This window comes from Talpa occidentalis, unplaced genomic scaffold (genome assembly GCF_014898055.3).
Source record: "Talpa occidentalis isolate TD23 unplaced genomic scaffold, MPIMG_talOcc4v2.1 talOcc4.8, whole genome shotgun sequence".
NCBI lineage: Eukaryota > Metazoa > Chordata > Mammalia > Eulipotyphla > Talpidae > Talpa > Talpa occidentalis.
In genome coordinates this window covers 106,177,086-106,200,156 of record NW_023605194.1, presented here as the reverse complement: position 1 = coordinate 106,200,156, position 23,071 = coordinate 106,177,086, and the positions used below count along the sequence as shown (strand labels likewise).

General features: G+C 46.5%; 1 protein-coding gene across 1 annotated transcript in view; it reads right to left on the bottom strand.

The window, feature by feature from the left end:
- GATB (glutamyl-tRNA amidotransferase subunit B) overlaps positions 1–23,071 on the bottom strand; it is a 59,059-nt gene that overhangs the window by 14,114 nt on the left and 21,874 nt on the right. The window contains exons 3-9 of the mRNA XM_037497564.2: positions 20,947–21,060; positions 18,287–18,485; positions 17,732–17,854; positions 12,295–12,408; positions 11,891–11,975; positions 11,158–11,202; positions 10,280–10,469 (exon numbers count right to left, since the gene is read on the bottom strand). Of these exons, the coding sequence (XP_037353461.1) occupies positions 10,280–10,469; positions 11,158–11,202; positions 11,891–11,975; positions 12,295–12,408; positions 17,732–17,854; positions 18,287–18,485; positions 20,947–21,060 (870 nt within the window). The remainder of the gene's footprint in view (positions 1–10,279; positions 10,470–11,157; positions 11,203–11,890; positions 11,976–12,294; positions 12,409–17,731; positions 17,855–18,286; positions 18,486–20,946; positions 21,061–23,071) is intronic.

The following is a 23,071-nucleotide window of genomic DNA, read 5'->3' as shown; positions in this document are numbered from 1 at the left end:
TCGTGATGTGGGCTGGGTTTAACTGGCCTTACTCTTTCTGGGCCTGTCCTCTGCTGGGGGGCTAGCGATGGCGAGAATAAGGCAGCAAGAAAAGCAGCCAATCAAGAAGGAACAGAGTACTCTGGAAAACCAACAATGGATCATCACTGTGTTCACCTTTGCATCACCCTAAGAGGTGACAGAAATGGTTTTCAGAATGAAGATGGACATGGACAGGCACAGTGACCCACTTACTTCATATGACTGGGGGAGTCACAGCAGCTTTCCTGGCCTCTGCAGCCCAGCCAGGCACACCTGACCCTGCCTCTCACCCAGTCCTGTGATAACAACCCGTGGGTGGCTCATCCAGGAGACTTTGAAGAAGACAACTGATTCCCCCCACTGGACAGTCAGCTCTGGGTGTCACGGGCCACCTTGTCCTTTTACCACCAGAGCTAAGTCATGGGCACCAGTGGCGGCTGCCTGGTGGCTGTCAGTGTGGGATTCCACGGCTCTCCCCACCTGTGTCTTAAAAATCACATACGAGCACTCATTCCCATCATTGCCATGTTCCCCCTTAAGAATGAGATCTGCCGGCAGCACAAGAGTCACCTCAAGGCACCGTCGCATCACACACCATAGCTACCTGCCAGTTCAGGTCGGTATGGCAGAACCAAGAACTTTAGCCAAGTCTGCCCTTGTTTTTTTGGTAAAAATAGAAAAACATGTTCTGCTCACATAGGGGCCTCAAATTTCCAAACACCGGGAGAAAATATTTTAAGTAGTAGATTTCCTCTGCCTGTTGAAATTCAAACCATCTTCCTTGAAATATTCCTTTATAAGTTCTTACTGCAGGCAAGGCTCTCACCCTTGCTTCCTTGCAGAAAGCGTTCACTAACCTAAAAGAACTTTCTGGAAAAAGTAAGATACTGGAAAGAGATGAGACATACTAACAAACATGCTCTGAGAGTTTAGCTGTACCGTAGACACACAGGCACAGCGGTGCTACCGTAGAAATTCCATAATAACAAAATCTGCATGCCCTTTGTAACAGCTAAATTCTCTGGTGACAAGCCTACTGAATAATCCCACAATCATCTCCCGAATCTCTTTTCAAGCCCCTGCTATTATTCTGCTCATGCTAAACCAGGGCAAAGGCCACCTTGGCAGCCCAAGCTTGACTGCAGATAAAGGCAAATCCAGACGCAGGCAGAGGCGGTTTTGCCTAACTTATGGAAAAGTATGCAAACTTTGGCGACAACACACGAACCACTGGGGAAGCAGAAAGCCACTATCTGGCCCAAATCAGACGGGCAGAATTCCCTTTGTTCTACCCTAGACAAGCTGGCCGGCTGGCGAAAAGAGCTGTCAGAACTCTCTGCTTTGCCAAGGAAAAGGTTTTTCTCACTCCACCTAGAAATATTGCACTTGAACTCGCAGGCTTGGCTGAGTGGCCGCGATGTGATGAATATCCACTCCTCTACCCTTGGGTGGTTTTTTTATTGGATGGATAACACGGCCAGTCAGATTTCTGTTTGTCTTCTTGTGTCAGCGCTGTGATGGAGCCTCCTGGGCTGGGACTGTACTTCACTGGGGAGCCGGGCTTCAGGACGTAATGGGAAGCGGATGTGATGGTCGGCGCCGGTGAGGGGGTGAGCGATGAGGAGCGGGGGCTGCGGGAAGCTGACGATGATGGATCAATGAAAAGTCACTCAGGGACGGCCTGTTCCGGCTCTTCAGATCAGGAGCCCACTTTCAGGAGAAAACCCACCCAGCATTCAGGGGAAGGTCGTTTTAGTTTTCCTGCGAGATTGGCACAGGCTCATGCGCCTGGCGTAAGGCCCACAAGTCCCTGGTGAATGCAGCAGTGCAGTCATCTGATTTCTCAGGGAAACAGTGGAACAGTAATTCCCTTAAATAAAAACAACCCCTATTAAGAGCCACACAGAAAGGTCACGCATGAAGGGACCCTTCACATCCTTGTCACAGGCAACAAGCAAATGCTGGCCTCAGTACCCACGTCCCCGACATCAGACCACTGAAACTTCAGCCGCCCGGTGCGGCAGGTGCCCTGGCCGACTGTGGCTCTGAACGTGCCTTCAGAGACAGCTAAAACAGGGGGGCCAACAGGTTCTGTCTTTCGTGTTAACAGCAGACAGTCTTTACAGCTCTACGGCCAGGAAGCACTGTTTTCACATTCTAATCAGATTTCCCAAAGCATTCAAATACACCCAGGGCCGATGCCAGGTGACGTCTTAGGCACAGACAGGAAGCACCACTGCTAAAGGGTTTGTCAGTTGGTCAATGCAGGTGTGAGATGAATCAGAGGGGTCACCTTGTTTCCACCTCCTGCTCTGGAAAGGAACCCCGATGCTTGCCCCAAAGTGGTCTCCTGCTTTCTACCTTCAGAGCAGGTAAAAGGTCGGAACACTATGCAGTTGGAAGAGGATGAAAACTGCTTTCTCAACTGCCATTCTTTTTCTAAGCCACACATCCTGGGAACCTGATGATAGGGCAGAAATGTGGCAGGACTATCTTTAGCAGCAGAATGAAACCCGAGAGAGACAGCTGGTGGCAGACTCAGAAAAGGCCTACAAAGCGCAAGCCGAGGAGCAACTGTATGTGCGGGGCATGCGCTAGCAGCTGCAGGGACCTTGGCTCAGCAACCTGGGGTTGGTAAAGGCTCTCGAGACTATTTAGGGTGCCTGCTGGACATGGAGACCAGCAGCCAGCCCTGGCAGAGCCACATGTGGCTGCTGCTGCTAATAATAATGATGATGATGATAGGTTTTCAGCAACAACGGAAGGTACCAGGCACTGGTCTAAGGACTTTCTCTCCATCAAGCAGACCTTTCTTCTACAGAAGACACTGATGCACAAGCTTGCTTGAGGTCACACAGCAAGAAAAGCAGGGCTGGGACTTGAACCTCTGCAGTACGCTCTTCACCACCGGGCCGTGCTGCCTTGGATGAAGGAAATCTCTATACCTGCTTCTTGGGGACCGAAGCTGAGCAGCTACTGGTGCCAGGCATGGCATGAAACAACTAGCTCATCCAAAGACTGCACTTCCCCACCACTGCCATTATTTTATTTGATAGCTGCCAGCTGTTCAAAGTTCTTAACATATTAAAAAATGTTGCAAAGGCCCTCAGCAATTAGCTTGGAAATTAGGAGAAAATGGCAAGTTCACTTTCTGCCTTTGCCAAGGTATGCCTAGACCACGTGCCACCCTCCACTGTGGCAGGCCACACACCTGTTCGCAGATCAGAGGACAGGGGCACACACTGCCCTATGCTGACAGGGCTTCCGGGGCTGGGAAGGCGGGGCTGTTGCTGCTCTTCTGCATCTCCTTCCTGCCCTCTCCGCAGAGAAGTTACACTGAGCATGTGCAGACCAAGACACCGCCCAATACTATCAGCAGTAGCTTCTGACATTACAGATAAATCCCAAATCACTCACAGCTTTGATATTGAGCATACAAGGTGGCAGTGCATTTTAACTCCTTTAATATGGGGAACTCATGTGGGGGTTTAGACCAAACTGGGCAGGACAGGCACATGGTGGGAGTGGCTGACTGGACAGAAGACTCTGTGCCAGTAGACTTGACGACAGCTGCTTCAACGGAGGTGTGTGGGGTGAGGCTCCCCAGTTATAAGGCACTTGATGGAGGTGCAAATGGGGTCGGCAGCCATTAGCCAGAGTGTCTAGGCCTAGCAGCCACTGAGCATTTCTGCAGACATAGGAGGAGGCCACATCTGCTTGTCGATGGTGGCTGTGTTGTTCCCTCACTGTTCCTGTGAGTCTGGTCCTTCTCACTAAGTGAGACAGAAAGAATAATCAAAACTTCGTGAAAAATGGCCCTGGAAATAACAGGATGTGCTAGTGCTGGGATGGAGGTAGAAATTCAGTCAGGAGGCCCCAGAGGGCAGCAGTAACGTGGACACACACACGCACGCACGCACACGTGTTAACTCATCTTCAGTGGGGAAGGCAGAATCCTGACCCAACAACGCCACTTTCAAGAACGCGGGGACCTGCAGAAGCGCAGAAACAACAGGGAATGTGCTCTAGCCGGTCTCAAGGGATACACAGCGCCAGAGGTCTGCAGTCCTATTTTGGGACCCACGATTTCCACAGCTGGGTCATGTTCTTCGCAGCAGGGTTTGGGAGCTGCTAGAATCTGAACAGAAATCCTGTTGCAACAATTTCACTTATGCTACTACCTAAGTACGACATCGTTCCTAGCAGAGGCAGGAAGTACACAGATCTGAGTTCAACTCAGGGTACGGGTTCAATTCAGGGATTGTTCTCACCTATGGGGGTTTAGACTAGAGTGAAAATGAGCTTATATTCTCCAAGATGCAGTAACTCTAGGAGAGATGTTGAGGGAAACCAATTTGGGAATAAGACTTTCCCTTAGATAATCAAAATTCAAATAATTCAGGTAATAAAAGTTGACAGCAGACAGGCATAATTAGAAGATTCCTTCTGCAAGAATGGGATGCAAGAAGCATGTTGTCCAGAAATTCTGATTACAGCCCCACTTCAGTGTGTCTACAGTCTCTGTTGTCCAGTAGGCTCAACGTGGAGGAAACTGATTTACGCAGAGCAGGCTTCTGGCTGGAGCTCACAGTCACAAAAAGGCCGTGTTGTTCATCTCCAACATCAGACTGAAACCTAATATGTTCTCATTGTCCCATGAAGGAATAATTCCACAAACAGGAGGTTCAGGCTTGAGGGTGGGATAGGGACAGAAGCCAGGGCTGGACACTCAGGACGTGACCGCTTCTGCGCTTTAGCTCAGGTGGGCCCCTGAGGGGTAAGCCCAGAGGTGCCACACCTCCAAAAGCTCCTTGTTGCTTGCATATGAAATAAATGAACTGTTGGTTTTGCAGGGATAGAATGAGAAGCTGTATCTTTTGATTTAACTTTACCAGAACAAAATATTGGTTATTTTTTCAGTGCATAGAGTAACTGAAAGCACCTTTAAGCTGGCAAGCACTGGGTGCAATTTTATAAAACGAAGAATAAAATCAATTTCAAAAATTGCATGGAGCCAAAATATGGTGAGCAATGATGTTGACCAAATGAATTTTCCTGCAGCAGTAGTTAGGAGGTGAGTGCTTTGCTCCTCAGTAAGTCTGGGCAGTCGAAAGCCAGTCATTGTGGCCTCAGTGCTTTCTCCAGCTATCAGCCTTAAAGCAGTGCTGCCTAGGGGACACACAGCTATTTATCAGGGGAAATTATTTTATCGGCCACTCATCCAGAAAGAAAAGAAGGCCATTTTCTGCTTATTAGAAACTCAACGCAAAACTCCTGGAAAATAATGTACTTGACCACCCTCCTCAGTCATGGTGTCTTTTCTGCTTCTTTGTTCCTTGGAGACACCCTAACCCTTTCCATGATGTCAGAAAACAAAGGATTACAAGCTCAGGTGGGGTATAACCAGCCAGGGAAGATGAAGTTGTTCAAGACTGCGCATCTTGAGGCTAACTAAACACGAAGAAAAACAGACACGTGTGGCAGCCCCAGCCATGCCCGGGGGGGTCGCCGACCTCTCACTGGGGCCGAGTGAGGCTCTTCTGGAAATTCTCCCTCACGTGGCCCTCGAGGTGCGAGCAGCTGTGGGCGCCCGCGCTCCTTCCCTGGCCGAGTATTCTTGGGAGTCTGCTTGGCTGTATTTAGATTTTTTTTTTTTTTTAGATTCAGCGAAGCTTCTGCTGTGTCTATCGTCTCTGGAGTAAGAGAACCATCCTCCTTCCCCTTCAGTGGAAGGGTAACAGCTCCTAAGGGCCAAGGCTGAGATCTGGGCTTGGGACTGTCTATCTCTTAGTCAGTGTTTTAACCCGCTGCCCACTCGGGCCACGCAGGAGAGTTCATACAACATGGAGAAGATGAAGCTCTTCCACTTGAAAGCGGCACAGGGCATGTGGTGGGCTCCACAGCCGTCAGGAAGCGCTGAAGGGGATGCTGCGCCTTTCCTCCACAGCTCTCCCCAGACTGACATCTCTGCATCTCCTGACTTCATGCGCAGCTGCTGCCCAGTGAGCTCATCTCTGTTCTTTACCGAGTGACGCGTGTGCCAGGCTGCTTGACACCAGGCACTGCACGCTCGCCCTGTGCAAAGACTCTCCTCGACCATTCAGTCAGAAGGAGGCGTGAGATCAACACAGAAAGTTGAAGGGGGACAACCAAAGACAGCTGCAAAGGGAAGCAAAATTTCTTTTCTGACTTACATTTCTACTTGGAAAATGAACATAATTTCTGCTTTTCATTGGAGTTGACTGATTTTCACTAAATTTGGTAGACAGCACCTGATGTTTATTTATAGGACAGTCTGGCATCTTAAAAACCAAGAGGGGGTGGTCAAGAGTTTTAAATGTACGGATGTTCTATGATGGTGCTTCATGAAGTACTAGTGGGACTGTATAAAGCATTAATATTAAAAAAATAAAAATTCTATTTTGTTAGTGAGCCCGAAAGGCAAGGAACTTGAAACATTATCCTAGGACTGAAGCTGGCTCCCCTATAGGCTTGGGGAAGTTCCTTGCATCTGCTACTCAACTAGTGATTGTTTCTCACCTGCTAAAATGGGGAGAACAGAATCCACCACGAGTTCTCTCGAGTTTCTCCACCCAGGGGAGGACCCCACGGACATTGCGCTGTGATTCTGAGCTGAGGAAATGCACTTGCCTGTCATACTGATTGTGCTAATAATAACTCTTGGATGTACTGACTCTGAAGACTTGCTCTGCTGCTACACTGTCACTTATCAGAATCCTAATATCTGATCTTAGCTTCCACATTTCTAGTTCTTAATCTCCACATATGAAGTTAGAAATCAAGGCAACCGGACACAAGATTGGGAAGTGAAGTTAGCTACATAGGTTGAAGTTTCAGCTGGGCAAGGTGCCTTTCATGTGGCCAGAGGAAAAAAATAAGGAAACAGGCTTTCTTTTGGGAGGGGATTATCCAGAGGATTTCAGAGAGAAAATGAGAATGTAGATTTTCTTTAATGTCTAATGAGACCAGTAGGGAATCCAAGAGTCAGGGAGACCAAGTGACTTGCATCTGGTCGTGGTACAGGGCACGGTTGAAGCACGTATCCAGGTCTGCTCCCCTAGAGTTCAAGGACATGTATATCACCTTCTGATTTGCTGGGTTGTCAAAAGAGTGATTTATGTATCTGACCTTCAGAAACAGACACTTTCGTCAGAAACACCACTTCTCCCAGGACTTCCACGAATATTGTCACAGTATCCCATGTGCTCAGCCATTCACTGAACAAAAATGCACTGAGTGCCTACTACGTGCCAGACATTGCAACAGAGAATACGGTACGTTAGAACTCTAAATGTCAAAGAGAAATTAACAATACATAATTCAGTGCTTACTGCCCAGTAAGATGACACAATAGATTAAGGACTAGAGTTAAATTCTGAAGTTTTTGTTATTGTGGGTACGGGCATGTGTGTGGGGGTGGGTATGTGCTTAATGTTTAATTTAATAAGCAATCCAAAGACACAGAGCATGGAGTTGAAGCTCTGCAAGGCACACCTCCACCACTGCTATTTATTTAATGAATACTCCTGGGCACTCTTTAAATTGAAAGATGGTTCATTAGATTTGTGCATCTGCCCTTCTCAGCAATCTGTTGTGTTTCTGATGAAGGCAGAAAAAACATGAACATATCATTTTCGGGTATGTTATGAGTAACTCAGCTTCCAATGATTACCAAGTCATAAAGAGCTCAGGATGCCTAATTTCAGGAAAACAATTTGTCTGAATCATTCTTTTCCCATTCCTATTGAGTTCTCTTCTCACTCATCTTGAAAATTTCAAGCACCAATGCTTAAACAACAACAACAACAAATCACCTAATATATTATCTGTAAGGTACAAAAATAAGCATATTTTGGGCCTCCCTGTTGGTGCAAGGGGTTAAGCACAGCACTATAAAGCAATCTGCAGCCTCTGCAGCATGAGTTCAATCCTTTGCCATCCAGGGAGCAACCCACGTGGTGCAGCAGACCTCTCCTATCTCGCCCGCTGCTCCCCTCAGCAGTGTATTTCAGTCAGTCTGCCTGTTCTGTTCCCCACTCTGTCTCTGGTGAATCCTCTCAGCCCCCGCATCTCCGGCCTGCATAAATAAATAAATCTTTTTGAAAAATAAACATATTTTTAAGACCTCAACAATTAAGTTCCCTCAAAAACTGGTTCAAAAATCACCTCCTGCTTGAAGTTTCCCCCTCTTATTCCAATTCAGGCACTCCCTGCCTTTTCTGGGCTCCACCCTACATTACTCATCTCTCTGTCGTGATCTGTGCTGGGGGCTGGTTAATTGTGGTGCTATGTTCTGGAAAATAGAGAAACATCTTTTAAAAAAATCTTTGTCCCTGTCTCAGTAACTGCTCCATCCAAGGTGCTAATAAAATGTGGAACTGAGTAGATCAAATGCCCTAACCTGTGTGTTCAGTCTTGGGCATGTGTCAGCAAACATTTGTCCCAGGCACCCCGGTTTTGGCAACAGGGAGGACATGCAGGTGGAGCCTGGGAAACAAACATGAGTGCAAAATGCCCCGTCCCCAGAGAACGTGTGCTCAGGGAGGGGGCACACGCGCCACCACAGGCGCACCGGGAAGCTCCGGAGAGAGCGAGTTTCCATGCTCGCCTTGATGAGGAAGGACCGTCTGTTTGAGAGGCGACTCTGGAAAGTGCCTGCACCTCACTATGAGGAATGTTGACAGACCAAAGAATTTTTAACGTTATATTTAGTGAATTATTCTCTGAAATCACTGTTTTGAGCAAAGAAATGGCCTTAAACTGATGTTCATCGTTACCTCCAAGGGTGGTCTTTGCGTAGCTATTGAAGACCAAATGGAGAGAGGCAGCGCGCGTCTTTGAGGCTGACGGCCTTGGCCCCTGTCCTTCCGTCCCCTATGTAAATTGGCATATATGTTACAGTATCGGGGACTAAAATTTAGCATTCACTATTTAGTCTGAAATTTATTTCAAAGTGGACTGGAAACGCAAGTGATCAAAATGGCAGGGAAGCTACGTAACACTAAAACTCAGTTTTGTTACATCAACCTAGGAAAAAGACATGAGCTGTGAAGAGGTTTCAGTTTCAAGTTCAAGGGCATCCTGTATGAGATGCTGACTGACTGATTCACACAGCGATTTGGAATCAAGCACTGTTGATGAGGTCGTCTGTGCTGAGTCACGGAGAGTAAGAGGGTGAAACAGCCCTTGTCTTCGAGGCGCTGAACAAGATACACCAATACGTAAAATACAGAGCGAACTGCTGCAGAGCAAGGGCGAGAGAGACGGCAGCTCAAAGGGAGGCAGGGAGCAGCTCAGCCCAAGTATGAGAAAGAAACTAGCTGATCGTCCCCAATCATTACTGGTAGGAGCGAGAGTTTTCACATGAGGCTCTCTGGATAGTTCTCAAATTAGCTGATTTACAGATGACATCTAAAATATTCCACTGCCTACTCTGTGCCAGTACTGGCTGCGTTGCGGTTGCTATAAATCAACACAGAAACACGTACATTCTAACAGCCCTATATATTTATTATCGGTCAATTAAAATGCAGAAGTCCAGAGTTTCCATAGGTCCTGCTGCCCCAAAAGGTGAGTGTGCCAAATATCTAGTCCTTGAAAGATGCAGTAGCAAAACCTCCATTTTCTCCCCAACAGACAAGTAAAAGAAAACTGTAACAAACACTTTTCTGAAGCCCTGGCCCTTGGATGTTGCCATGATACAGGAAATTGCAAAGCTCCTGGCAGCTCTGAGAAAGACGGAAAATCCCTAAGTAGATCTCAGTGGTGTCAGATTCTCTAACGGCATTTTAGTCGCATCCCCAAGCCTCAGAGGCCCCACCTGTTAGAGTTTTCAGCGTTCATGTGGAATACAAGTTTTCCTAACAACTCGTAGAACCACCATTGGCTTCTGAGAACCTAACTTCCTGCCAGACCCATCATGGTTCAATATTACCAGACATCTAGAAACCCTTAGATTGATTTCCCTTTGTCCTGCAGACACATGGAAAACGCCATTCGTGACATTTAGACTCTTTCAGAGGTCTCTACGACTGCTCTGAGCAGAAGCTCATTTCTATAGAAGAAATGACTGACACGAGATGCCGCCGAACTTGGGTGTGACCACAAAGGATGACAAGCAAAGGTCATCACAGAAGTATCTGTGCTTCCATGGAGGAAATCTGCCCGCCCTACCCAAAACCCTGTGGGGTGGTGCCCAGACTGCCCAGCAGTCTCTTTAGCCTCCGATCCATCCTACCAGTAAGGCGAAGCTGTGTTCCGGCAGCATCCCGTACTGCTGAACGAGCTTCTCTCGGGTCACTCTGGGGAGCTCAGGGAGCTGCTCCCGAATCTGGTCGATGTTGATCACCTGCTGCGGGTCGGCACCGGCGGGCAGGGATGCAGAGTCGTACAACTGCAGTGGGGGCAGGTTGGGTTCGGGCATAAACCTGGTAAAGAGAGGACATGGGGCCAGATTCTGAAGCATTTAGTTTAATAGGAAAAAACCCCAAAACAACCTATCACCAATATGCAAGTTTCTGTGTTTCAAGGCCAGGTTACTAGCAAATATTTTCTGATGTCCTGTCATGTCAATCGCCCCCCCCCCCCCATTTCCCAGGAACTGGTCATGACAAGTGTAAATTTCAGGTGCAAACCACCAAGCCTGCTACTCTCCCTGCTTGTGAACCAGTGATGAGTGAAAAAGGCTGATGCCACAGTGGGATGGACAGCAACAGCTACACTGACACCTTCCTGACTTCACAAAGGCAGGGTGGGCTACGCTCACCAGCTTTGTATGTCAATGCCTCATCTTTGCGATCTGCTAAACATAATGGGGAAAATAGGACAGGCTCAGTTTATATTAAGCCAATTCTTATTACTTGGTTTATTTATGGGTCTCCCAGGAAGTCCCACTTGTTTATTAATTACATAGCATCACGTGAGATTTGAAAGAAACTATTCTTCCTTTCGACATAGATAAAACAGGAAGCCCAGATTTCCTACCATGTGAGAACAACAATAATTAAAAGTAGTTCATAAAAACTACCCAGGCTCATTATGTTGATCTGAAAGGGGATTTGAAAGCTGCCCCAACACCAAAATATGTAAAAGTATTTTGACAAGAGGAGTAACCACCTGTAGTCTTGCTTTCCTTCTTTGTCTCTCATCGACACGGTACACCTGTGACAGATAGAGAAAACATAAAGCAAATACTGCAAACAACTAGCAAATGTGGGTGACATGCTACATACTATATCCTATATGTTGCCACCAAGGGACATAGGCAAATTCAAGCTCTCCTTGGGGAATACTTTTATGAATATTTAAAAAATACTGAAGGAGAAATGTTTGGAATGGTAATTTAAAAAAAAAAAAAAGAAATTGCTTTAATGTTTCCAGCTTTTACCAGCTTTGACTTTTAAGCTTTTTTTCCACTAAAAGCATAAACTCCTCAAATTTCAGAGTTGGAAAATTAGTTATCTTAACAACATAAAAAGGCGTCTCTACAACCAGCTCTAAGCTTTCTTTGACTTCTACCTTAAGCTGGTAAAGCTTAATCTGGTAGAATTTCAGGAAGTGAAAATTCTGGTTGCAGAGCAGGGGGAGGTAGAAGCCAGGGAAGGGCTGGGACCTAAGTGTTGAGGTACACCTAAGTGTTGAGGTGCACATGTGGGTAAGTTCGCCCTCGTACCAGCTCTACAGATTGTATAGGATCAATGGAGAGTGTGGTGTGTTCCTGACTTTACCAATGAGGAAACTGAAGTGCAGAGAACCTAAGGACCTTCTTTTAGTTCACACAGCTGGTCTGTGGCTGAGGCCAGTAAAGCCCATCCCACTGCATTCAGGGTATTTGTCAAAGCAAACTCACCCCAGTTTGTAATCAAAGGATCGAGTTTCATTCAGAATTTCACCTCCATTCATAAGTTCATTGATTTGCCTTTGGATCTCATAATCTAAACAAACAAAAAAAAACCCCAACATAGTAACTGAGCATTATGTTTTGATTTCTTTTATACAATCAGGCAATAATTAGAAATCTTTTTCAATCTTTAAGTCAAAAAAATTATCTAGAAGGTATTTGTTGTTCTTCATGCTAAGCGTCCCCTCACCAATTTGGGTTATAAGGGTTATTTGTGACCCAACCATTTATGGATTCAGAACCATGAAAACTCAAATGGTTATTATGTAGCCACCAAGATTTGGGGTGGCTTGTTACACAGCAAGAGGCAACTGATAGAAAGAAGTACACGAGGAGTAACGGCTGACATTCACCTATAGCTTTGGCCAGGAACTTGGCGCTGTTGAGATTCTTCACTTCAGTTCGAACACCCAAAGGCTCCCCAGGGTGATGCACAGATATATTGGCGTCCACTCTCAACTGGCCCTCTGGAAGGAGAGAAAAACGATGACTCCATAGACACTCTTTGAGGCAACACGGAAGGCGCGAGAGCATACACGCCTTGCAATGTAGCTCCAGCAACCTAACTCAGAGCAGGCACAGTAGGTCCTGAAGCACATGGCTGGTACTTCCTCCCACTGAAGAGAATCATGGTCCTGAGGCAACCGAGGTGTGTGTATGTATGTGGGTGTATAGAGCTGCTGTGTGCGCTTGTGCACATGCTGAAGAGAGGAGACATTCTGCATATGCCAGCTGCGGAAAACTAACTTCTTTTGTGCCAAATAAGAAAAACAACATTGTTAAAATGGAGATTTACTCTGCAGTTTCATGCTGAAGTTTTTTTTCAGCGTCAGCGCTGAGTTGGGGAAGGTCTCGGAAATGATTATCCGATAACCCTACACTGCTCTCCAATGGAATGTGGATTTCCCACAGTGATTCTAGGAGATTTATAAGAGAGTCCTTGAGAATTTACAGCTCAAGGGCAAGAGCCAGAAATGTGGGCATTTTCCCTCCTCCCTCCTCCAGGTTCTGTGATAATCTTTTCCTTCCACAAACATGACGCTGAACCCTCTTGACTGATGTAAGGATTTGCTGCAGCAGTGGAGCTGACACGAAGGGGAGAGTCGTGGTGGGGCTTTGAGGGAGCTGTCCCATCCTGGGAAGACCTGCACTGACCCTAAGAGCCCCCGCAGACTGGAAGCTGCAGCTTGCAAGGCAGAAGGTGTCAGAGGAGCAGATGCAGAGGCTCTGGCGGAGGAGAGAGAAGCATAATCCCAAGACAAACAGGGAGGCCCTACTCTAGGGATGTTGCTCTTCCAGTTATCTTTTCTTTCCTACCAAAGTCATTGATCTCTCTCTCTCTCAGCATTCCCTTTGATAGGTACAGACACAGTAGTATTTGGGTATCATTACTAAGGTTAAAAATGAAGCCTGCGCTCCTTGGCCAGCAGACAAGTTTGGAAGGTTCAAATGGATAAGGGGAGTGCATGGCACTGCCTAGGGAACGAAGCCATTAATTCAGATTACGAGTCAGGACACGCCCAAGGCTAGCTATCCCAGCCAATCTGTGATGCCTGGAGTATACACAGCGCCTTGGGTCCTCTCTCAGCTCAGAAGACCTTTCCTGGCTTGCCCACTGCTCCTCTCAGGGGTGTATTTCAATAACTCCCCCCTTTCTGTTCTCCTCTTGTCTCTGGTGAATTCTTTCACCCCTGAGCCCCTGACCTATACCCCGATACTTCCCCACTACAGCCTTTAGTGAGGCTGTTTTTTCATTAAAAAACCAAAACCCCAACACTCTCTCCATCAGCTATTCAGCCATTGTTTCTCTGCTTCTTTTTAAAGCAAATCCTCTCAAGTTTTGTTTGTTTGTTGCACATATTGTCTTCAGGATCTCACCTTACTCTCTGAAATCCATTTTCCAAAGAGTGGCCAGAGGAGTTTTCTAAAATATTAACCTAACTGTATCATTCCTTTCTCTAAAGGGCCTTCAATGACCTCCCACTGCGCTCTCCCCATTCTCAGTGATCGAGCCCTCACCGACCTTTCCAGGCTTATCTGATGCCACATTCCATTTTTCCTACATGCTTCTTGTTACCTATGTGACCTGAGTATATTCGAACCTTCTTCTCAGATCAGGGATTTTGCCTCAGCTGCTCCCTGGAAGAATCACTGCCAATCCTGCCCTGCTGGCTGCGACCTGAAGTCATTCTTCATTCTCAAATAAATCTGGCCCCCTCTGAGAGGCCTTCACCTTCTAGCGGTCTCCGCTAACACTGCACCCTAGTTTTCCACTGCAACTGTTTTTGTTTTTATGCATTTATCTCCCTCATGAATATGAGCTACCACAGGAGGAATGTCTTTTTCATTGCTCCATTCACAATGCGGAGCTGGGTCTGGCACACAGTAATTGCTCAATAAATCAATACCTTGTTGAATGAGCCAAAAATCTGGTGTTTTCTGAGCAATGAGTAAGCAAACTGGTTACTGTCTCACAATGAGTTCCTGATGAAGGCTTACATTGTATTTGAAAGGGACAAATCTCGCTGGAGTCATCTGGAAGGTGCACTCTGGTCAAAGGAAAACTTCCAAAATATGGCTGGGCCAAATCTCAATACTTGGGAGACAACTTTCTATTGAACTCAGGGAACTGTGAACTGGACCTCACCTGCTTTTCAAAACAAAACCATCTTTCATAATTTAGAACGCAAATTTGGAGAAGGAATAAAAGCATGTATTTCAGTCTCTCCCAGAGAAGACCATACTTCATAAATGTCTGCGAGAATCATTTAGTATCCCATGGTGTTAAAAGAGTGTTCACTAGCCTGGATTCAAATAGAGTATCAAACATGAACAAAAGACATTCTATCCAGTGAAGACAAAATACCTTTTAAACAAATTAAGTTAAATTGCCTCAGGTACACAAAAGCCTTACCAGTCAGGTTTACTTCAGTGCATTCTGCAACACTGAGGGAGGCCTTCACTCACATATCACGAGAATGTTTTCAAGCTCAATTTCTACCCTCGAGAAGTAGATTTATAACAGCCTCACTAAAAACCAACACCACTGAGCACAGTGATGCAGTGCAGCGCTCATATATATATATATATATAAATAAATATAAAGCATTCACACCAGAAATATAACATTAGGACCAAAAGCTTTCTGTAAACAGCAGGGGCCTGCAGATTTAATGAGAAAGTCTGTTGAGCTATCTTATTCTGATCACTGAATACTCTCCAGAACTTAAATAACAAGGCTGATGGGGAAAAAAGAGACAAAATTTTATTGACCACATTTAAAATGACTTATTGTTAACAAAAGCACGCGCCGTTTGCTGAGCAGAGGCTATTTGTCAGGACCTGTGACACGTTTTATGTGCACAATGACGTGCGTTCCCTGTAATATAGCTTTAATGACAAAACCATGTAGATGACCTTCAGGCATTTCAGACTTAACATATCCAAAAGGGACTTCAGATTCTCTCCCACAAAGCTGCTCCTCTGCTAGTCTTCCCTGTCAGAGTCCAGTGACAGCGCCCAGCCACCCCAGCTCTATGTGAGACTTGGATGACTCCCTCTCTTCTTCTGCTTCTTTCTTCCCTTCTGTACACAACATTTGGGGGTTCATTTAAAAAGTGTGGAAAGCTTAGAGAAGTCACACACCTTGCCCAGCTGTTGTACCCAGAAACAGGAGAACAGGATTCCAACCCAGGTCTGGGCCCTCAGCACCCACACTCTCCTACACTGCTCATCCCTCGGTATCCATGGGGACTGATTCTGGACCCCTTGGATACCAAAATCCAAGGATGTGTTAGCTCCTTATACAAAATGGCTGAGTACCTGCATATAATCTGCATATCTTCCTGTGGACTGAAATTATTTCTAAACTACTTATGATACCTAATACAATATAAATGCTGCATAAATAGTCACTATACACTATTGTTCAGGGGATAAGGGTGAGAAGAAAGCTGTGCGTGTTCAGTGGAGAGGCACCATCACTGGCCTAATGATGTAGTATGGATTTTCAATGCATGCTGGTTGAGTTGGAGGGTGCGGAAGCCACGTGTGCAGAGGGCCCACTAAGCTGTCTGTCTGTGGCAGTCACGACACGCCACGGCTGCCCTGGAAGCAGCATGGAGCAGAGCTTAGAACGACGGCTCAGAGTCAGACACTGGGCTCTCTGAGCCTTGGGCAAGTCACTCAACCTCTCTAAGCCTGTTTCCTCACCTGTACCACAGGATGCTCTCAGGAATGTCAAGTTTAAATGAGATAGATTAATTAAAAAAATGCTTAATGAACCAACGAACACCTGCTAAGTGTCCAAACTGGCAGACAGGACTAGCACTGACATGTTCAGGACATCAGTTCAGGACATCATTGCAGTGGCTGTTCAGCTCAATAGCCAGCTTTGAGGATCTCAACAGCAGTGAATGTCCACTGAGAAGGAAATGACATTTGGAACTCAGCTGAGCTGGTCGGTCACTAACAAAGTGACCAGGGACTCACTGAATTACAGCCACAGTAATTTAAGCTTCATTCCAAAAGCACCTGGGGGACCACTTGCCCTCTACAGGGTACCCTCAGTCCCCAGGCTGCAGACTCCAGGCTCTGCACGGTGGTCCTGTTGGTGTGGGACAGAGAATGAGCGAGCAGAGGGGTCTGGCCTGATGACATGGTAAGGACACAGGAGCCAGGACCCTAAAGACACCAGGCAGACCTCTGCTCCCAAAGTACTTCAAACCACTGCCATCACACTGGGAGAGGCACAAGGCTATTGGATTTGTATTTAAAAGCAACAGAAAATGTCACAACAAATGAGATTTAATGAACTCTCTCAGCTGTTACTTGTGGATAAGTTCCTGCCGTTACAGTTTATCTCTTGGCAAGGACCCAGATGGGGCTATTTCTCAGTTAACAGGTGGCCTGTTTATTATTCCATAGGTTTGGTAAGAATCACAGTGATTTTGAGGAAGGACAGAAAAATAAAAACTTTTTTAAAGCAACAGAGAAGCAACACTTAGTGCAAAAATGGAGAGCCATCCAATCTGCCCATATTTATGTTCCGTGGGTAGAAACACAGCATGAGACAAATCGAAAATGGAAAACTCCCTCTTATTCTGAGATAGAGCCTCATGTCCATCAAGCAAACTTTTAGGCAGCTAACCTTTACTCCATTCAAACTCAGGGGCTGTGTTTTTCCAGCCTGTAGCTGCAAAATATAATTCATTGGTAAGTTCTGTCTTCAGGTTCAACTTGTACCAGAGCCCTGATGTTACAATTTGTTGCTTGTAAGTTGTGTAAACATGACTGGCTACTGGGTGCCCAGATGGCTGGTTAGGTGTATAGCTTCAGCTGTACATGACAAATGGTCTCCAAAAGAAGGGAAAGAAGGAAACACTAAAGAGGAGCAGCTAAAACTGGCAACTAGGTGCCACCTACACAAAGTTCACAGAGTTCCGAATAAATACTGTGTCTCTTAGGTGAGAAAGGGGAAAGTGTGGAAAGACATTCTTCTGATGCTCACAATGACTTGATGCAAGAACCCAGGAGAAAGCATGGAGTCCTTGAATTCCCATTCCTGGGCTCAGGGCTTCTGCTCTGTTGTTGTCTAATGCTTATTTTTGGTTGGGGGTTCAGAAAAGAATCCAAAGAAAATTCTAAGGGAAAAAACCCCTAGAGATACAGAAGGCGGGAAAAAAAGGATGTAAACAGCTCCAAAGTAGCTGATGCAGAACTCAAGTGAGAAGAGACCCAGGAAGTGGAAAGAGAGACAGGAAAGGAGAGACAGTTTCTGGGCTGATTCACCTGCCATATTTGCCTGGCTGGTCCCCAGGGCTTGAAGTATCAGCTGTAGCTCCCGGACTGCTGCAGCCGCCTCTTCTCCACAGGACATGTCGGGCTCCAGGACCACTTCCAGAAGGCCGACTCCTGCCAGAGAGAGGCAGAGGCAGTCTGACTGAGCTACCCAATCTGATCATCAGACACATGAGGCTGAAGTCTTAGGAAAACCCTGAATCACCCAAAGATTCTCAAGGTGGGTTCGGGCCTGACTCGTTTCTTCCTTTCCTCCCACTTTTGGATGTTTAACTTTGGTTCTTTTCTTTTAGTGGCAACAGAAGCTATTAGACTGTTGGGTCCACAACTAGGTAGCTCCACTGGTCTCATTTTAGTGGTGGGTTAGCAAACACAACAGTCATCCCAGACAAGCCTTGAGTTCTAATCAGCGATGCCAGTGCCAGAGCTGATAATCTGAGTTCCATGTGTCAGGCTCTAGGACCTGCTTCCTCAGTTAGTTTTCGAAAGTTCTAGAGAGGAAGACAGGTGGCTGGAAGAAAAGTAATGAAAAATCTCTGAGCCTACCTGCTCTGTTCAAATCAATGAGCGTCTGAGCCCGCAGGTCATCATGGAGGCTTTTGCCACTGTCTTGCTCCAGCTGGATCTGCTTGATCTTCACTGTCTTGGTGATCACCTCATTCTGCTTAGCCCCCACACAGACGCTGTAGGCCAAGCTCCCATCCACAGCGATTGGAACCCTCTGCTGGGTAATCTGGTAGCCGGCCTGCACACAAACATGTTATAAGGTCACTTATCCACTCACAAAAGCTGCGGTCCAGTTTACCAATCTTCTCATTGTCATAAAACGATCAGCTTTCTTAAAAATACACACAACAAAACACAAACAGAAAAAGAAAGGAGAAAAATCAGAGTCAACACTGCAGTCATAATGTAGCTTGGACTCTTGTGGCTTGTCCTGTCCCCTCCCCCCTTACCTCTGCCTCACCCCCAACACGAATCCCATCCTCCCTACTGAAGAACCATTTGGGGAATAATGATCTGATAGTCAGAGGTCCCCAAGAAAAGAATTTGTTGTTTTCCCTTAGCTCATTAGCCTAAACCCTGCATCTGATTACAGGGCTCCTGACAGACCCTCCTTATTGGGAAGTGCTGGCCGAGCATTTGGCCGTGGGCTCTCAGCACAGCGACCGCAGTTGCTAGTGTGTCTGAGCCTGTTTTGTGTCTGTTTCGTCCCCATGCCAGCTGCTTTCCCTGACCCCACTTCCTTGCTCCTAAAGCCAGAACGTGCGGTGATGCTCACATTCGGCTAACGGGAAGCAAAGAGTGCTGAAACACTGATGGGCGCTATGAGGGCTCCCTCACCTCCTTCCGTGTGGAGAGGAGGAATTACTTTCAAATGCACCCGCGCATCAGCACACGCTAAGGAGACACAATATTGAGGCGTGGAGAAGTACAGAGTAACAGCTCAAGTGTCTGCAGTGCTTGCGGGTCCCAGTGTCTTTTCTCAGTACCTTAGGTACAGGGCGCAGGGGGTGAGTTTGTAGCAATGTCAGGATGTGGACTCGAGGGTCTGGATCCAGTGTCCGTGCTCTTAGCTGCCTGGCCAGGCCAGAGGTTTTCATCCTTTAGCTGCATCGGAATCGTCATGCAAGACATTTTCCATGCACTCCCCGCCCCCTCCCTGCAAGGGTTTCTGACTGTGCAGGTCTGGGCAGTCATCTGAGATACTTGTATTTCTAACAAGTTCCCAGGAGATGCTGAAGCCAGTGACCTGGGAATACATTTGGAGAACTGATGCACTGGGCCAACTCATTCTCTGTGCTGAAACAGGATGTCAGAATTCATAAAAATTACATTCTGGGTAGAGTGCCCAAATAGAAGAGGAGAGGCTCAGTTAAATATGAATTTGAACAATTTGAATAAATTGTTAATTTAGATACACAATAAATATCCTTCTAGTGTAACTGTGCCCCGTGTCATATTTGGCAACACTAACTGTGGATTATCTGAGCTACCTGGGCCAGAAAGAACAGAAGCCACAGACAGACAAAGCATCTGACTTTAGTCATATACTGCTAAGTCTCCCACTTTAACTAAACTGGTTGTCACCCCCAAAGGATTAAAAAATGCAGTTTATCCCTCTGCACCCTACCACATGGTAGAATTTTCTAGAAGGCTGGCATCTAGAGGGGGAAAGAATCAGCAATTGAAGAATTCTGGCTCTGGCTGTCCTTTTTATTTAATACTATCCTCTACCTCATCCACTAGAAAATAGCTCACCCCAATCTTTATCTCAAGGAGAATAGTGTGAAGCAGCTTCATCATGGCTGTTTTCTAGATCTGAAGGAGGGCTGTAGAGCAGGCCCTTGGATAATGTTGTCTCATTCAATGTCATTTCATTGTAACATTCACAAGAAGAGAGAAATCCCAGACACATAACAAAAAGCAATAAGAAAAAGATGTTATTTCCAACCTCGTTTCATTAAAGGTCATTTCACTTCAAGTCGAAGGTTCCAGGAACCTCTGATGATGCTGAGAGGACTCAATGTACTTACTATCAGAGGCTCAGATCAAAGGAAATATTATTTTGGGAAATCCACTAAACATTTCAGTTTTGGTGGAGTTTAGCATTAGGAAAAACTGGCTCTGGCTCACACCGGCTTCTTTTAAAGAAAAAGTTTCTAATTTTAAGGCAAAAGCTGGTTAGCATAGGTTTATTGCACAATGTTTGTGATTAGTCCGGGTTTCTGGGCCACGTTTCTGCTGATGTTGTCTGTGGACTTGGTCCTTAGGAGATGACAGAAATGTCTCCAAAGGAGACAGTCCTATTACTGGGAACTTAAGAGGCAAGCTCTCCCTGAGTCTGCAGAGCCCCTGCCTGCATTTACTATGAGGCCAGCTGCAGCGTCAGCTTTTGTCCTAACAGACAATTAGCACCAGATACCATGGCTGGGCCAGGTCTGTGAACACCGCTTCTACCTCCCGTTCAATTACGTGCAAGCCTCCAGAAGCAGGAAGCTGAGCAAGGATTTGGCAGTCAGGGTAATCACACGGGGGTGGGGGTGGGGGTAGGTTGGGGTGGGGATCTGCCTTCATCAGTGTTGGGCAGAACATCGGCTAAGCTGGACTGAACTAGGACTCCAACATGAGTGGCACCCCCATCCCCTTGCACCAAACCCCGCAGCTCTGAGAACGTCCAGAGGCAGATCATAAAGCACACTTACGGGGAGGTCTGCATAGAAGTAGTGCTTCCTGTCAAACAAGGACTTCTTGTTTATGCGGCAGTTCAGAGCCAGGCCTGTCATCACCGCAGCTTCCACGCACCTCCTGTTGAGAACCTATGGAAACACCACACACAGCTCCTCTCAGATCCACAGGCTCAACAAATGCTTCTCCCACGCACTGACATCCTCCTTGAATATTCAATTTGGTCCTTATCTCTGGTTCTCTGCATGGGAAGCCCCAGTTCACAAGCTGACTGTTTGTCTGGACAGTTTCTATGAAGAAGGTATCCCACTGGCATTTAATGAACTGCCCCATCAGGGACTCTCTACCCCCCAACATCTGACATCAAAGTGAACAGGGAGGGTCCCAGAAAAGCTCAGTAAAGTGGCTTCTATATGGAATAAATTTAGTCTTTCTCTGCAAGCAGAACAAGAGCCATTCAGCACACAGGGGTGAGGATTGGGGTAGGAGCGCTGATTCCTGAGGTGGGCAATGCAAGTCACAGGCAGGACCCAAAAGGCTGGTGGGGGCCACTTCACCTTGACAGAAGGGGGGACCTCTGGATGTACAGGGCGCTGGCCACGGCCTTGGGGCTGTGAGGTAGGCCTGCCTGTAGCTTCTGTTCAGGTGAGGCTACTCGGTAAAAGAGGAGCTTGAACCTGCCTGCCCCAAGACTGTCTCGGATCTGCTGGTTTCTCTGGGGGTTCCCAGAGCACCTTTTGGATCCCATCCTGCCCCATTTCCTAGTCCAAAGAGTGTGAACAGCTCTTAACAACTTTGAAGGATCTGGAATCAGAGAACCTGAAAGGAGAACGGGCAGTAGGTTGTGGAGTTACAAGGCCCAAATCCCACTCCAGCTCTGTGCCCCCAGTTTCCTCATCTCTGAAATGGGGATTTAATATCTGCCTTGCGGAGCAGATAAAGTAGCAGGCAGAATCCCCACTCTAGAGGAGGAAGTGAATCAATTGCTCATTTTCCTTATTCTACCTTGGGGAGATTTCCGAGGATGTTTTGCCTGTTGATGAAACACATTTCTATTTTTGATTAAGATATTGATGATGTTCTTTGTCATTTTTAGTACACTATTAGTTACATAGAACTTTCCATTCTTTAAGTATTTTTCACACCCACCATTTTATTTCAGCCTTACAGCCATGCTGCACAGAAGGAATTTGTATTATTTCAATGTCAGAAAAAGAAAAAACTAAGACCCGAGACACTAAGATACTTGCCCAAATCATACGCTAGCAAGAACCACCCAGAGGGTGGCAAAGAGAAATCTGGGTCCTGGCTCTCTGAGCTGCAATGATAGGGGCACACCCCCGACATGAGCATGTGTGACAGGTGTGAAAACTTGTTGATTTTAAGGACGTATCTGTACAAGACAATGTAATCTACAATCTGCAATCTACAATCCCTCAGGAAAACCCAGAGGACAAATCTCTCTCCTCATACCAGCACAGCATGCCTTTTTTTGGAAGTCCAGTTAACAGGACGGGACCATCTCACAGCTTCTATTGGAAATTCTTCATTCTGGGCTGAGAAATATTGTCAGCTCTATATAATAATGGTTTTCATGAGAAGATGTGTGTGGGGGGGAAGGGTACTCTAATTATTGTTGATTTCTCTTGCTAGTGTTTGGCATTTTACTGAACAGTTGTTACTACAAGACAAATAGAGCTGAGGGAGAGTGCTGATGCCAGGTCCAAGTCAATGCCTCAGGTCAAGGCACACAGCCCGGGGCCCCAACCTTGCAGGACCACGGCATGGGTTCACTTTTAAACTGCCTGACACACTGGTCTCGCTAGTTCTCGCTTTATCACTCCCACTGTCTTCCTGAACACCCCCTCTCCTTCCCTGTCCAAGCTGCGCCTTTGAAGCCCACCTGTTTCCTCCTCCTTGACATAAAGACAATCTGTTTGCTTGCTTATTCCTGGGTGTACAGTGCTGAGTGTGCCTGTGCCAGGCGCTGGCGGGGAGTGAAGGGTTGTGAATGATCACAGACTCTCACTGTACCTGCGTGCACACGAGTACACAGCATTTGATAAGTCATCAATTTTCAAAGACTAAGAATGCAGTAACACACACAAACATTACAGTGATATTGAATATACTTTAATCTTT